The sequence below is a fragment of the Melitaea cinxia genome, chromosome 11 (genome assembly GCF_905220565.1).
Source record: "Melitaea cinxia chromosome 11, ilMelCinx1.1, whole genome shotgun sequence".
Taxonomy (NCBI): Eukaryota; Metazoa; Arthropoda; class Insecta; order Lepidoptera; family Nymphalidae; genus Melitaea; species Melitaea cinxia.
In genome coordinates this window covers 1,884,952-1,899,797 of record NC_059404.1, presented here as the reverse complement: position 1 = coordinate 1,899,797, position 14,846 = coordinate 1,884,952, and the positions used below count along the sequence as shown (strand labels likewise).

Sequence of the window (14,846 nt, the reverse complement as noted above, 5' to 3'; positions counted from 1 at the left end):
TCCATAGTTTTAAACTTATAAAACCATTACTTATTTTTCATTAATTTTTTTTCTAGGAAATGTAAATTTATGTGAAAATACATTATTTTATGTTTTCTCCTATATGGGGAAAGAGGCCTATGCCCAGCTGTGGGATATTAGAGGCTGAAGCGATTTAGCATTATATGGACTATAATTATAAGCTTTACATGAAAATAATTAATTACAACAAAGAATTATTTAAAAAATATATCGTTCGAGTAAATTGAAAATAAAATATGATGTGTATTCAACTTAAGAATTATTGTAGACCGGCATTATCTGATTTGAATATTGATTTTTTTTTACAACACATCTATCTTCCACAGATGTCAAAAACCAAAATTCACACGTTTTCTTGGCGTTGTTTGTCGTCCGGCGTTACATTTTTTATCGTTTAAGTTTTATTTCGGCTGTTGTAATGTAAAATGTAGCGTTGGACACCCGACCGCTAATTTATTATTTTTAATCCAATTTTGTGAGTACTAATTCATATTTTTGTAGTATTAAACTATACTTAAGCCGACTTATAAGATTAGTCGGCCTATAAGATTTCAGTGATGACTCGAGATGTTTTATCGAATTTCAATTTAATTTATTATAATCTATTAAAAATTCAAAAATGGAGCTTGAAGTCGATTTCCTAACTATGATTTAATACATGAATATGCATATCATTCTATTTTTTTGTAATAATAATGCTAGAGTAGTAGTCAAGGTCGTTGTGACGGAAATCTCGACTGATCTGTATGTGTACATTGATATGTATTTTTTTATGAATTAGGAATTGAATTTAGTATAACAATCTATCGTTTCGCGGCGGTTTCTAAACATATCTTCATTAACTTTTGAATAAAAAACTAAGACTGATAATCTTTTGACCTTTATTCTGATAACATTATTTATACATCTCGATTTTCGTACGCTGAACTATAGTTTTATTTAATGTAATAACTTAGACCACAGTTTACAACTTATTTTTTCCAAGATAAGTTTACACAATTAATTCATTAATTTTTTTTTATAATTGATTATTTTGTTTTACATCTTTGAAGGTAAAACTCAAAATCCAAAACATGTAGGTGCAAAACAAGCATATAATGAAGATATTCCCCATAGCAGTCATGGTAACCCACATTTGACAGACATAATTGCTTAATAAATGGATTGCACGTAGCAGAGGAACCCAAAAAATGGCTTCACTCACAGATATGGACTTTGAGAGTTCAGCTTTGTACCGGAACCCTAAACCCACTACAATTGATTTAGTCGGTGGTATATACTGCCACATATGTCATATAACATACGCCAACAAGAGAGAGTATGACATGCATTATGTTAAACATCAGACTGGAAGCAAAGACATAATATACACATGTGTGGTCTGTCACAAGGAAATAGCTGGCTATCCGAGTTTCCGCGGCCACTGCTACACCAGCCATGTCATTAAAGAGAGATTCAAGTAAGTTCACCTATCACATAATAATCTATCTACGTAAATAAATATGTGTTACTAAGTTTGTTATACAGGATAAGGTTCGAGAACTACTGATTATTAAGAAAATTGCAAGCTTAAAAATTTCAGAAAATATTATGATTATTGCAAATTCACATGTTTGATAGTTTGAAAGACTGGATAAAGTTTGTAGGGCTGCTTGTATTAAATAATTTTTTAGCGTTTCTTTATTATATAAATATGATCTAAATAAACCTTTTTATTTCAGGTGTGAACACTGTTCTAAATTGTTTTCAAAGTCTCCATCGCTCAAGGAACATATCAATGTCATGCATAGATTTAAATGTTCGTCCTGCAAAAAAGAGTAAGTGCCAGCCACATCTTGTACTAAATTTGTCAAGTGTAGTTGCTGGTTTAAAGAGATTATAATAGGTGGTGCATAAGTTAAATAAAAACCTTGGGTGCACAGTGACAAATTTTAGGGTCTTAATTGAAGTGCGGGATGCGGACGCAGCGCGTAACCTTAGAAACGCATATACTCAGTCGCTTTATGTCCCTCTCCACCCGTGCACATGCTTGTCGTACCCTAGAGTACAATTGCGAACAAAAGTTTTGACTTGTTTGACCATTTCATTGACCAGTTTACTTTTGCGAGTCAAAACAGCCAATTTAACAAAGACAAGAGAAAAGACTGATATTTGATGTCGTTACATATTTTTCAAAAGAAAATAATAAAACCGATTTTTGAGAATTTCTTTTTATTATTGCACGATGCAATTATTCAATTGCTGACAAACTTATACTAGAATATATTTTATACTATGATATACTTTGAATTTCGCGGGCAATCGCAGAGGTTCATGGAGCTTTCGCCTTAGCACTTTTGTCTACAATAGTACCTGTGCAAAACGACAGTCATTTTTGTTCAACTTATGTGCCGCGACCTATGATATGATATTGAACAAGATAACTAAATTTTCCTTTATATTTTCAGATTTACATCAAAGAAGGAGCTTCAGCTGCATCAAATTATTCACAACAACACTGACATGCCACCTTTTAAATGTCAGGCCTGCTACAATCAAATTGATTCACTTGAAGGTTGCAAAGACCATGTAGATTTGCACTCAGCTTCTATATATTTTTGCCCAATTTGTAACGAAAACATTTCAAGTCGAGAAAACGCTAAAGAGCATCTCAAAAAGCATTTTGGTGATGATGGAAACAACCAGCAAACATTGATTGCTTTCGATAAAGGGGAAAGCTATATAGAACAGTTGGGTGGTATTTCATGCAAATATTGTCCCCTTATTTTCAAGGACAGGGTAGAGTTTGATGCACATTTTTCTTGCGAACATGGAAATGAAGATATAGTTTACACTTGCAATGTTTGCGGCAAAGAATTTGAAAAATACTCAGTGTTCAGTGACCATTCCTATAACCATTTCATGAAGGATAGATTTTGGTGAGTGTAACGAGAATAAATACCGTGTAGGGTATAAAGTTGAGGAGAATTTCTGAGCATATTTTGCACTGATGTTTATCTTTACGTTGTCATGCTAGTTTTACTGAATAGACTTGTAAATTAAAGTATTTTTTTTTTTTTTTTGAAGGACCAGCTTAAATCACACCTTCAATTTATCCAGAAATAAGCTAGAACTCTAATAAAAGTTTTAAGAAATTTAAAATAAAAATTTATTTAACATTGTGATTTATTTTCCAGCTGTGACATATGTCATAAGACGTTCAGCCGTCTCTCGCTACTCGTGACACACATGTCAGCGTGTCAAGCGAACATAGAGTCCAATGGGAAACCATTCGCCTGTCACCAGTGCGGACATCGCTACGCCACTGAGATGCGACTCCGTGAACACCTGCGAGACGTCCACAATATCCATTGCGTCTTTTGTCCAGAAAATGGTTGCCAGAAAATGTAAGAATTTTATAATTTACTAGACTTTTACTGTTCAACAGGTTCGTATTCATGTCCTCGTTTTTCATTAGCTATACTGTTGATTGCACGCACATATAATTTGAATCCTAAAGCTAGCAACAATTTTTATTTATTACATTGGTCCAGACACTTGTACATACTTATATTTGTCATCTATAATATAACTAGTCTGACTATAAATACCGTTACATAAAAACTTTTCTTTTTTTCCAACTTTTTAATTATTTTGAAATTGGAACACGTATTTTATTTTAAAAACTTATTTCAATTTTGCGCCATTTTACATATTTTTTCGTGTTCATCATCAAATTACAATATGGAATGGGGTGTTAAAGAAAATAGGATTGCAGTGATCGCCTTGCACATAGTGAGTATGGAGCCGTCGATCATATTCTAGACACTTCAAAAGCTTGGTATCAGCCGTATGTTCGTATATCGTACTGTCAACAGATACAGCAACACTTCGTCTGTCGAAGACCAGAAAAGCTCGGGCCGGCCGCGTGTTGTTAGAACTACAAAGGCTGTTAATGCTGTTAAAGCCAGAATTCGTCGAAACCCCATTAGGAAGCAAAAAATCTTATCGCGAGAAAAGAAGATTCCCGCTAGGACTCTGTCGCGTATTATAAAATAAGACCTGAAGCTCGGTGCTTAACGCCGATATACAGGACGTGCTCTAAATCAGTCTTTACAATTAAAGAGAGTGGATCGATCAAAACGCCTTCTGTCGCGATACGCAGGTGAAAGGCACAAAAATATCCTCTTTACCTATATATAATAAGCAAAATCCTCTTTACCGATATACAATAAGCAAAATGGTAAAGTGTACGCTCACAGTTCTAAAGAAGCTGCTCAAGTCGTCGGAAAGGTACAACGTGGTCATCATCCTGCGTCAGTGATGGATTGGTGGGGCGTGTCTTATCAAGGAGTCACAAAACCACATTTTTGTGAAAAAGGAGTGAAAACTTCAGCCAAAGTGTATCAAGATACAGTCTTGGATCATGTTGTGTAACCTCTCAGCAATACAATTTTTAGAAATATACTGTGGACTTTCCAGCAGGACTCTGCACCTGGTCAGAAGGCACGAACTACTCAAGCCTGGCTTGAAACCAACGTTACGGACTTTATAAGAGTTGAAGACTGGCCCTCATCTAGCCCAGACCTCAACCCTTTAGACTTTAAATTATGGTCAGTTTTAGAGGACATGTCCTGCTCTAAACGACACGGCGACATTGAGTCTCTTAAAAAATCTTTGGAGCAAGCAGTGGCGAAATTTCCCTTGGAAACAGTGCGTAAATCCATAGATTCACAGCCAAACAGATTAAAGGCCTGTATAAAAGCTAAAGGTGGCCATTTCGAATACAATATTTTTTTATTTTTTGCTGAGACGTTAATAAATATGTAGGTATAAATTTTAATAATATTACATTACTTGATTTAAAAAAAAATGCATTTTCATTTGTAACAGAATTTATGGCTGGACTAAGTAGATAACATTATTAAATAAATCATCATCATCATCATCATCATCATCAGCTCACGGACGCCCACTGCTGGGCATAAGCCTCCCCTAAAGCTTTCCACGATGATCGGTTCTGCGCAGCACGCATCCAGCAGCTTCCCGCGGCCCTGACCAGATCGTCGGTCCACCTCGTTGGGGGCCTGCCAGCGCTGCGGCGCCCCTTCCGCCCCATCGGCCATCGGTTCGTCGAGCTATATGTCTTGCCCATTGCCACTTCCGCTGTGCGATCCTTCGAGCAATGTCGGTTACCTTGGTTCTCCTACGGATCTCCTCATTTCTGACTTGTCACGTAGGGAAATACCGAGCATTGTCTTCTCCATCGCCTGCTGAGCGACTTTAAGCCTTCTTATGAGGCCCATATTTAGCGATCACGTTTCGGATCCATATGTCATCATTGGCAACACACTTTCGTCTTCAGACACTGCGGGATATTGGACGCGAACATTCTCCGTAGTTTTCCGAACGTTGCCCATCCGAGTTGGATTCGACGAGAGATCTCGTTCTCGAAGTTGGACTTACCTTACTGTTTTGACTTTCCGAGGTACACGTAATGGTCAACAACTTCAAGAACAGTGCTCCCAATGCGAACTGGAGCGGGTGCGACGCCATGTTCAGTTTAAGACCCACTCTTTGGGAAAGTCTGTTGAGATGCTCGAGCATTGTGTTCAGGTCTTCCAAGATCTCAGCCATAAGGACTACGTCATCGGCAAACCGGAGGTGGGTAAGGTACTCGCCATTGATGTTGATGCCGAATCTTTTCCACTCCAGAAGCTTGAAAGCGTCCTCTAACGCGGTGGTAAACAGCTTCGGAGATATAACATCCCCTTGCCTCACGCCTCGCTGAAGTGGTTATTGGCTTCGAAATCTGGTCCTGCAATCGGACCGACATTGTAGCATTATAGTATGAGTAACTTAGCACCTCGACGTACCTGCAGTCCACTTGGCACCTCTGGAGAGCCTGCAGCATTAAATAAATACTAGTTCATAATTAGTAAATAAATTGACAGAATTGGTTATTCTTATAGTACTAAATAATTGATCTGAATAAAGGTAACAAATTTCACAAGTAGTACTACATTACATCACAAAATCACTTTTATGAAAGTTTTGCTATATATTGTTTTTAATACCAGGCAATTTTTTTTGTGTCCAATACTTTCTTGTCTGCTGTGTGGTCTTATTTTATTCTGAACTAGTTGACCTGGCGATCGTACTTGCATACCGCCTTATTTTTTGTCATAGCTATATCGATTGTTTTTTACACTTTCCTTTATGTAACCTTGACCTGACAACAAAAAAAGAATGGGTGATCCAATTTTTTGCAGTCATTCTAAAATTATGCGCATACATGCGTACATTTCGGCTATTCTTTTTTACATGCCTATACTAATATTATAAAGCTGAAGAGTTTGTTTGTTTGAATGCGCTAATCTCAGCAACTACTGGTCCGATTTTAAAAATTCTTTCAGTGTTAGATAGTCCGTTTATTGAGGAAGGCTATATATCATAATGATAAGACCAATAGGAGCGGAGCACCAATGAAGAATGTTTCAGAATCGGTTTTTCTTTTTCTTTTTGAGAGCTTCCGCGGCGTGCCCTGCGTAAACAGTAAAAGTTTTTCAAAAATCATGTATAGCCCGAATTGTTCCTACTCTACGCTGACGAACTCGCAGGCAGACGCTAGTAGTAGCTAGTAGTTCTTACCAAATTTGGCTAGGCAGGGCTGGAAACTCGAGCAGTGAAGGTGAGCGTTGATACGCATCTCAAAAGGGGCCTCCTTAAACATACACCTAGGTCACAAGTCCTGGAAACTGCTCTGAGTTTCTCCTGCCACACGTTGGACCCGGCACCCGCACGGTGAATCCATGGAATGCTAGGAAGTTTGTTTCTCTCATGAATGATATATCAATGTTTATCACACAATATCTTAACCTCTAATGCAGAATAATCTAGAACAATACAAATAAGAAACATACTCAATTTATATTTTATCTTTTATTATAGATTTTCCACACCGAAAGATTTAATCAACCACCAACGTGAGCATCACTCGCAGCAAAATTGGTGCCGGCAGTGCGGGCTACTGTTCCCTACCTTACAGTCCTGTGAGCGACACCTAGACCTCCACAAGAAGAAGCTCTATGTCTGTCCCATCTGCAATCGAAATTACGGCGAGAAATATCTCATCCTCAAACACGTGCCTCAGCACTTCGAGTCCGTTTTGCACCTCTGCAAAGTCTGCGGCAAGGTTTACAACGCCAAGAATCGTCTCATTGAACACATTAAAACGCATTCAGAAACGAAAAGTCATACTTGTACGTACTGCGGTAAGGGGTTTGTGAAAATTGCTCAGCTACAGCAACACTTGAACATTCACACCGGTTCCAAGCCATACAAATGTCCGATATGTTCGAAATCGTTTGCTAGCTATCCCAACTGGCACAAACACATGCGCAGAATGCACGAAGTCGACGGTAAAAAATTCAAAAAAGAAACAGATAAAGCTTCAAACATTATTGATGATTCAGAATCCGATAGTGTCGATAATTTAGACGGGGAAGAATCGCCTACAGACATTGAATTAAAAGAAAACAATGCAAAGCAATTAACAACAGAAATTCTGCTGGACCAAGTCGATACCTTTCCAAAAACAGAGCTACACGTTGGGATATCTGATGCTTATGTGTCACAGGAACGGGACGACAGCACCATTACCTCCCCAAAAACAGAGCTACACGTTGGGATATCTGATGCTTACGTCTTACAGGAACCGGACGACAGCACAATGGAGTCGGATAGTATCGATCAGATCATTACAGAAAAGGAACTAGAAATATTTAAAGATGCAAAAAATGAAAATATGAAAAATATATTTGAATTTATCAATGTCCTACCGAATAATAATACCCCCACATTAGTTAGCGGTAAGTTAATTTTAACAATCCATCTCGTAATTTTTCTGTCTATTTCAATGAACTTTTGAGTGAATCGGTTTTTACGAAATATAACACTTAAATCTAACTAGCTACGCCACGTGTTTTAACCTGCTTAATTTCCGATCCCGTGGGAGTATCATCTAATCTACATACCAAGTTTCATTAAAATCGGTACGTTAGTTTTCGCGTGAAAGAGTAACAAACATACGTCATACATCCAGCCACACAAGCCGTCGGTCGCAATTATAATATCAAAATGTTTTTGGGCTGGAAAACTTTAGTCAAGTCCAGTAAACAAGTTGTACATACTAAAACTTATTATACAGATTTTTGTATGGTTATTGAAATTCAAGTAGATAAAAATGTTTTCATAAATAAAAATATAAATGTTGAATTGTACATAGCCATCATTCCAGTATGATAAGCCATTATTAGTGTTAGTGTCTACGGCAGTCAGAATATAGCCACCCCCTCTCTTTCCGTGGCTGCCGTAAGAGGCGATTAAGAGATAACAGCTCCACTACCACCTTGGATCTTATAAAGCCGACCGATGGCGGGATAACCATCCAACTGCTGGCTTTGAATTACACAGGCCGAAGACGTGCAGCAGCGTCTTCGGTGCGACAAAGCCAGCCCTGCGGTCACCAACCCGCCTGCCCAGCGTGGTGACTATGGGAAACACACATGAAACAAACTTGTGGAGGCCATGTCCAGCAGTGGACTGAGATAGGTTGAAGTGATGAAGCCATTGTAATCAAGTAGTATTATGTCGTTGTGGTGATTGAGGTAGCTCTTGGGGGGAGGGTCGAGGGTAGGGTACGGTATCTGCTTAGTCACCTCTGTAATGAAGAAAAAGTGTAGTTTTTATAAAGAAATGAATGAACATTGTGCTAGCGGAGAGTGCGGGCCCCCCGGCGGAGTACGGGCCGGAGTTCATCACGCCGGAGCCGCTGCCGCACATCGACCCGCTGCTCACCATCAAGCCCGCGCAGGCCTGGCCGGCGCCCTGGGAGGGCTGGGAGGGCCCCTGGGAGCCCTCCTGGGAGCCCTCCTGGGAGCCCCTCATCACGCGCGTGTTCGACGAGGCCCCGGGCCGCCTGTCGCTCATGAACACCGATATCTTCTGAACGCTACCGCTCAGCTACCTCAGACGGAAACGACGATGTACCTCACTTATACAATAGGCTCTATTTTAATGTTGTGTAGTTTACATTTTTAACATATATCCCACCAAACATTAATTAATGTTATCATAATTCATAGTGACGCTACCTCATTTAAGTTAAGTTTACCTTATTCGCTTACACTGTCTCGTCGGGTTCGCTGCCCGCGTCGAAGAGTGACCGCTTTGCTCGTTCTCTTCGTTTTAAAGGTATTTTTTTTTTTTTTTGTATTGGCGCCGATTGTCGCTTCGATTCGGAATGGAAAATTTAAAATTGTATTCGATTTGTTATAATGAAACGACTCATTCGGATTTTATAGCGGTTTATTAAGTTTTTTAGATGGCCGACGTTTCGGATGCTTTACAGCAACCGTGGTCACGGGAGGACTACTCCGAAATTCGAAAAAGTTGTTTCATTATAATGAGTGAAATTCGCGTAAACATTAGTAAACAATAATATGTATTTGATTCGATTCATAAATGATATCGGATTTCTACGATAAACGGATATCCTGGTCGAAATCATCCGACGTGGCTCACATGAAAAAGTAGAAGTTCTGCATCATTCGTGTGCCGGTAATTTGATTCGAGTTTTGTATTCGTATTTATTGCCACGAGATTGATAAACATGCTTCGAAATGATTGTTTATCGTATTTGAAATTTAAAAAAAAGAAACATTGATTTCCAAAGGTTTAGGCTTAAGCAGTTTTGGTTAAATCGGCTTTTGTATATATTTTGGTAAATTTTTGCGGCACGTTGTAATTTGGATTTTATTATGCTTGATTTAGTTGCCACCGCCCTTTACGGCGTATTGTCTCGAGGATGGGGGGAAGGTCGGTGGTGTTTTCTTGCATTTCAAGTTCGATTCCTTTTCTATTGTTTTATTAAAAGTTGCGCACGCAAAGCGTCGTAATTTTAGTGTAAGTGAATCGATAGTGCTGTGATATTTTTATGTATATTTAGGTGTAAGTCTAGAGAGTGTAACGTAACAGCGAGTACAAAGATACATTATTTATGATAGACAGGTGCGCGTCCTCGTTCTATAACAGCCAACACTTCAAGTATTGTCACTCAGTTTCGATATTACTACGATACTACCGCAGTCTCGTAATGATCTCGGAGTACCCGAGCGTCTCCTGTACGTGGAATATTGTCATGGAATGTGTCAACAAACTCAAACATTATTTATAAAATATTGAACAAGGACGCCAACACATTATGTATGCCCATATGTACAAATACTAGCTGTTGTCTGTCTAAATTAATATTGTAAACTTTGGTGTTACATGTCGAGCGGTTTCGACGCGTGTCATTCTTTAAATATTGTCCATATGGGCTCAGAATTTGCGTAAGTTCTCACGTTAATGTGACAGTAGAGATTCAAAAAGAAGCAGGTTACTGCATGACAAAATATAGAATTTAAAATGATATGAGAAATGTATGCTAAGAAATGAACTCCGAAATATATTTTCGAGAGAGTAAACTATTTACAATTTCGCAGCGAAGGGGTCTTAGTGATAAAAGTATCCAAAGACTGTAATGTATTTATAAGTTCAATGAACTTAATAATGTAATGGAGGTAAATCCGGGACAAAATGTCAGATGTGAATTTAAAAAAAAAATATGAAATAGCTGTTTAGCTTTCGATTATAAATTGGGCTTCGACGGAAATAGACACGCGAACTGCCTCCACCCGGCGGTGCGGGGCGATAGATATCAATCAGGTTTAAAAACCGATTAGAAATGACAAAAACACGTGCAAGTCAAGTGACAGCATGCTTGATAAATTACAAAATTTATTGCATTACGACCGAGGGGGAAGACTCAACTTTTCTCGTTCTAAAGGAAACTCATTAAGCTCTTTGTAGCTAAAAATCTGCATCGTCAGAGTAAAGAGTACTTCCCTCGTCGATAATTTCATTCATTCACCTTTGGTGTTACTGCGCTGTAGTCGTTCTTTTAAATGCGTTTTTATGGAATTATTCCCACTCTCGAGTAAATGAAATTCAACGTTTTCGTGTAAATGCAATTGTTCAGTGGGCGAGTGTGATGAGTTATGTTCAAAATTAACCGACTACGGCGCAGTTTTAACTGTCAATAAACGATAGCTTTGCTGCAAAATACACTGCGACCTTCTGGTTTCATGATAAATCGTAATTTAGAAGATTTTGAGACGGATGAAAAGAAATGTTTTTAAAAAATAAAATGACTGATGATTCGTCGTCGCAGTGCATTTTGTTCCGTTACGACAGTAAATAGCATATAAATATTTGGTGGTGTTTCATAGTCTTAAATAAACCTCATCGTTCAATGTAATAGTGCTTATTCAAAACTTCTATATTCATAATAAAATGATAACAGTTTCTATGTGTATTTCGTCGCAAAGGTGGCAATAATGTCAAGATTTTCAATACTTATGAGACATTGTGAACAATGATGGTGAGAACAGCGTCTTTAGACACTATTAGTCGTACCTGATAAGGATATCGCCTAATCGTATTTCTATTTAAAAATTAACATTTTTTTATAAAATGCATATTAATTTAAATTTAAGAATGAATCGTATATGGATCGATTTTCATCACTATTTACTATTTTTACAAACGGTACTTTTTAATAAATTTATTTTTGATAAAAGAAAATTTCATAATTGTAGCCTTTGCGATCTTATTGTCCCTAGCTTTAGGTTATTAGGTTATAATCGAGCACAGGGTATTGTGGTTCTATTTTACGGATGTGTTATTATGATAGCTCGATAAGTAAGCGAAACAGCCTCCGATACTGATGGATTCACAATACTACCTCAATACCCGATATGTGTACAAAAAGATTCCATCTAAATCTGTCTTAAAATGTAAGCTTTCGGATCGGGTTTAACACGTCACTCGCATTTAATATCGATTGAAAAAAATCGTTAAAATTTGAAAATTGTGAAGAAAAACGTAAACCCGGTCTTCATTACGTGTAGTAAGCAAAATTGCATTTCAATTATTATTTTAGTGCTTCTAAAGTATTGCATAATAGTCATCGATAGATTTTATTTTCTCTCGTGTCGAATCTAATTTGTCGATGTATTTTGATATATGAAAATGTTTATGTAAGCTATCCTTGTCGCGGAAGATATGGAATATAATTGTTACATTGTCATAATTATTACAGCAATAATAGTTAACCAAGAAGTAAAGTTCCTACTGTTTTACTTTTTATACATTTGCAAACTGAACAACCTGGTGACATTTTGACATTTGAGTCAAATTGGCGGCAATAGTGTTCTAATAAAGTTATACCTACGTATGTTGTGCGACAAGCGTTTAATTGTAAATAGAAATTGCTGTTCTTTATGTATTCATTCCTAAACGGATGTTTTTTTTTGTAAGATAGCTCGTATCACTTGTAAGTTTATATACTGTAAAGCATGATCAAAGTTAAAAAGTTAACTTTTCATTAGAATTTAATGAGACGCGGTATAATAACAGCATAATTTTTATATTTTACTTTTTACAATTCATATAATTTTCATAGATTTTTAGCTTACGTTTCTTATGTTTGTTATTTTTTTTTGCATAATTTTAAAGAATATCAGAAAAGAGAGTAAGGCAATGAAATGAAGATAATTTTTTTAAACTTGCATAATTTTCTCTTTTTAAAGGTATTGGATAAGTCCATTAATGTGGCATTAGATGCATTTTGTGTTTTTGTTTCTGCTCTAACGACATCCAGAAGTTTATCTGATCTGGCTTTACAGTAGTGTTATAATGTACCGAACTACCTCTGCATATGCATGCCTCCATAAATACAGTAATTATAGTTTTTGTTATTCATATTTTTGTATGTTATATAAAACAGATATAATTATAGGGTAAATAGGTTTTACGTGGTATTGTGCTATTTCAAAAAGTAACTAAAATTATGTAAGCATATTTTCAGATAAGTAGATGGGACACTTCAACCAGAATTGTATTGAACCATTTTCGACATAATAAACAATCTGACTGTACAGTGTGTTCATGTTATTACCCTTTTTAATTTTTTTAAAAGTTATATGTTTGGAGCACCTTTTTCTTGGTACCAATGAAATTTAAGAAAAGGTATATAATTCATATGGACTCGAATTTAATTTTTTATTTAAAAATTTTGATCCACGGGCTCAAAATGCCCGTGCCTTTTGTTAATCATGTATGCATTATAATTTAACTACATATTTATTTATTTATTTATTTTATTTTATAGGTACATCCACAGAATACATATACAAATAATACAATAAAATTAAATTTTATTAGAAAGCAATTTTGTTATAACGACAAGGTCGGTAAATGAGCGTATGGCCCACCCGATATTACGCGGTCGCCGTAGCTTATATACGCCTGCAACACCAGAAGCATCGCAAGCGCGTTGACCTTATCCCTATCACCCCCAGGAGCTCGGGTCACTTAGCAAAGGAACACGACTACTCGAGAGCAATATTATTTAGCTGTGATCTAAGCTTGAGGTAATTTCTCTAAGCGGGCTGCTCTAGATTTTGAGCAGGATATTTCTGCTGTGATCTACCTCAACAAATACGTACTTGAAAACATCTAATTATATTTCACTATCTAATTGTGTATATTGAAAACGAAAATAAGTCATAGAAATAAAACAACTGAATTCGGTAAGTTCCTTTTATTACCATCGAATTACTCACCTTAAAAACTAATAATATAATCAATTAGCTAAAACTGGCTTGTCAGAGCTACGACTAAGGGATAATACAACCAAATATTTATCTATTAATGTTTTAACACTAGTATACCTTGACACTAAATTATGGAATTAACAGCTTAAATGAAGCTAGTGGTATTTTCTATTTTTATAATTTAATGATAAGGGAAATAATAGAAATTAATTCCTTTATGTACATACGATGAGGGAACTTATATGACGTTAGTACAAATCAAAAAAATTTATCCTTCTATCTTCAATTGATATTTTTTTTTAAATTCCTTAACTCAACTCATTGTAATATTTTAGACAAAGACGATCCAAAAATATAAGCAAGATAATATATTCCATTTCAGTCTGGTTTACATTGTTCAATTGACAAGTTTTTTTTTTCAACGAGGAACGGTTATGTGAAATTAAAAAATCAGTTCTAAGAACGCTTATGACACCCACAAATATGTGACGAATTTAATAAGCCAGATAACTTTTCGGAGCAAAAAAAAAATTCGCTTTACACGAAGCATTCCATACCAAAAAACGTAAGCCGAATTCACTACTTCGCTTATCTAACATTAAAACTGACTAGACGTAAAAAATTACGACATAACAAACTATGCCATCATTTTTACTCCGAAGCGGCGTGATTGCATTTACAACTACAATATTATGAATAATTATGAAAAAAAATATACAAATATGAGTATGGTAACCTTAAACAGGTTATAGAGAAGTATTTACAATGATGTAATCCAATGATAAAATACCACAATGAATAGTATAGAAGAAAAGCTCATGTTTTCATGCCATAAATTCTATGGTATTTTCTTCGTTTCTTTCTTTTTGTGAGAAAACGGAGCGGTATTGATTCTAGAACAGTATTTTATCTGGATATAAAACATAATAGTGAATAAATCAGTTCGTATATAAAATTGTGACGTTTAATTACCGTGAATTACTTATAACTACGCTTTTCATATTGTTAATTCTATATTTTCGTCCCCAGAGTAAATAAATGCAACAGATATACATATTAAAAATTAAAGTAGAACAAAAATATCGTCTCAAAACGAAATCATTTTTTTTTAAACAAAACAATTAC

At 36.2% G+C, this 14,846-nt stretch overlaps 1 protein-coding gene across 1 annotated transcript; it reads left to right on the top strand.

Moving 5' to 3' along the window:
• Positions 1-374: 374 nt before the first annotated feature.
• LOC123657712 (zinc finger protein 624-like) lies at positions 375-7,975 on the top strand. Its single transcript, XM_045593230.1, has 6 exons — positions 375-496; positions 1,074-1,480; positions 1,743-1,838; positions 2,469-2,939; positions 3,198-3,407; positions 6,952-7,975. The coding sequence occupies exons 2-6, from the start codon at positions 1,212-1,214 to the stop codon at positions 7,928-7,930; spliced, it is 2,025 nt and encodes a 674-aa protein (XP_045449186.1). The 5' UTR covers positions 375-496; positions 1,074-1,211; the 3' UTR covers positions 7,931-7,975.
• Positions 7,976-14,846: the final 6,871 nt, after the last annotated feature.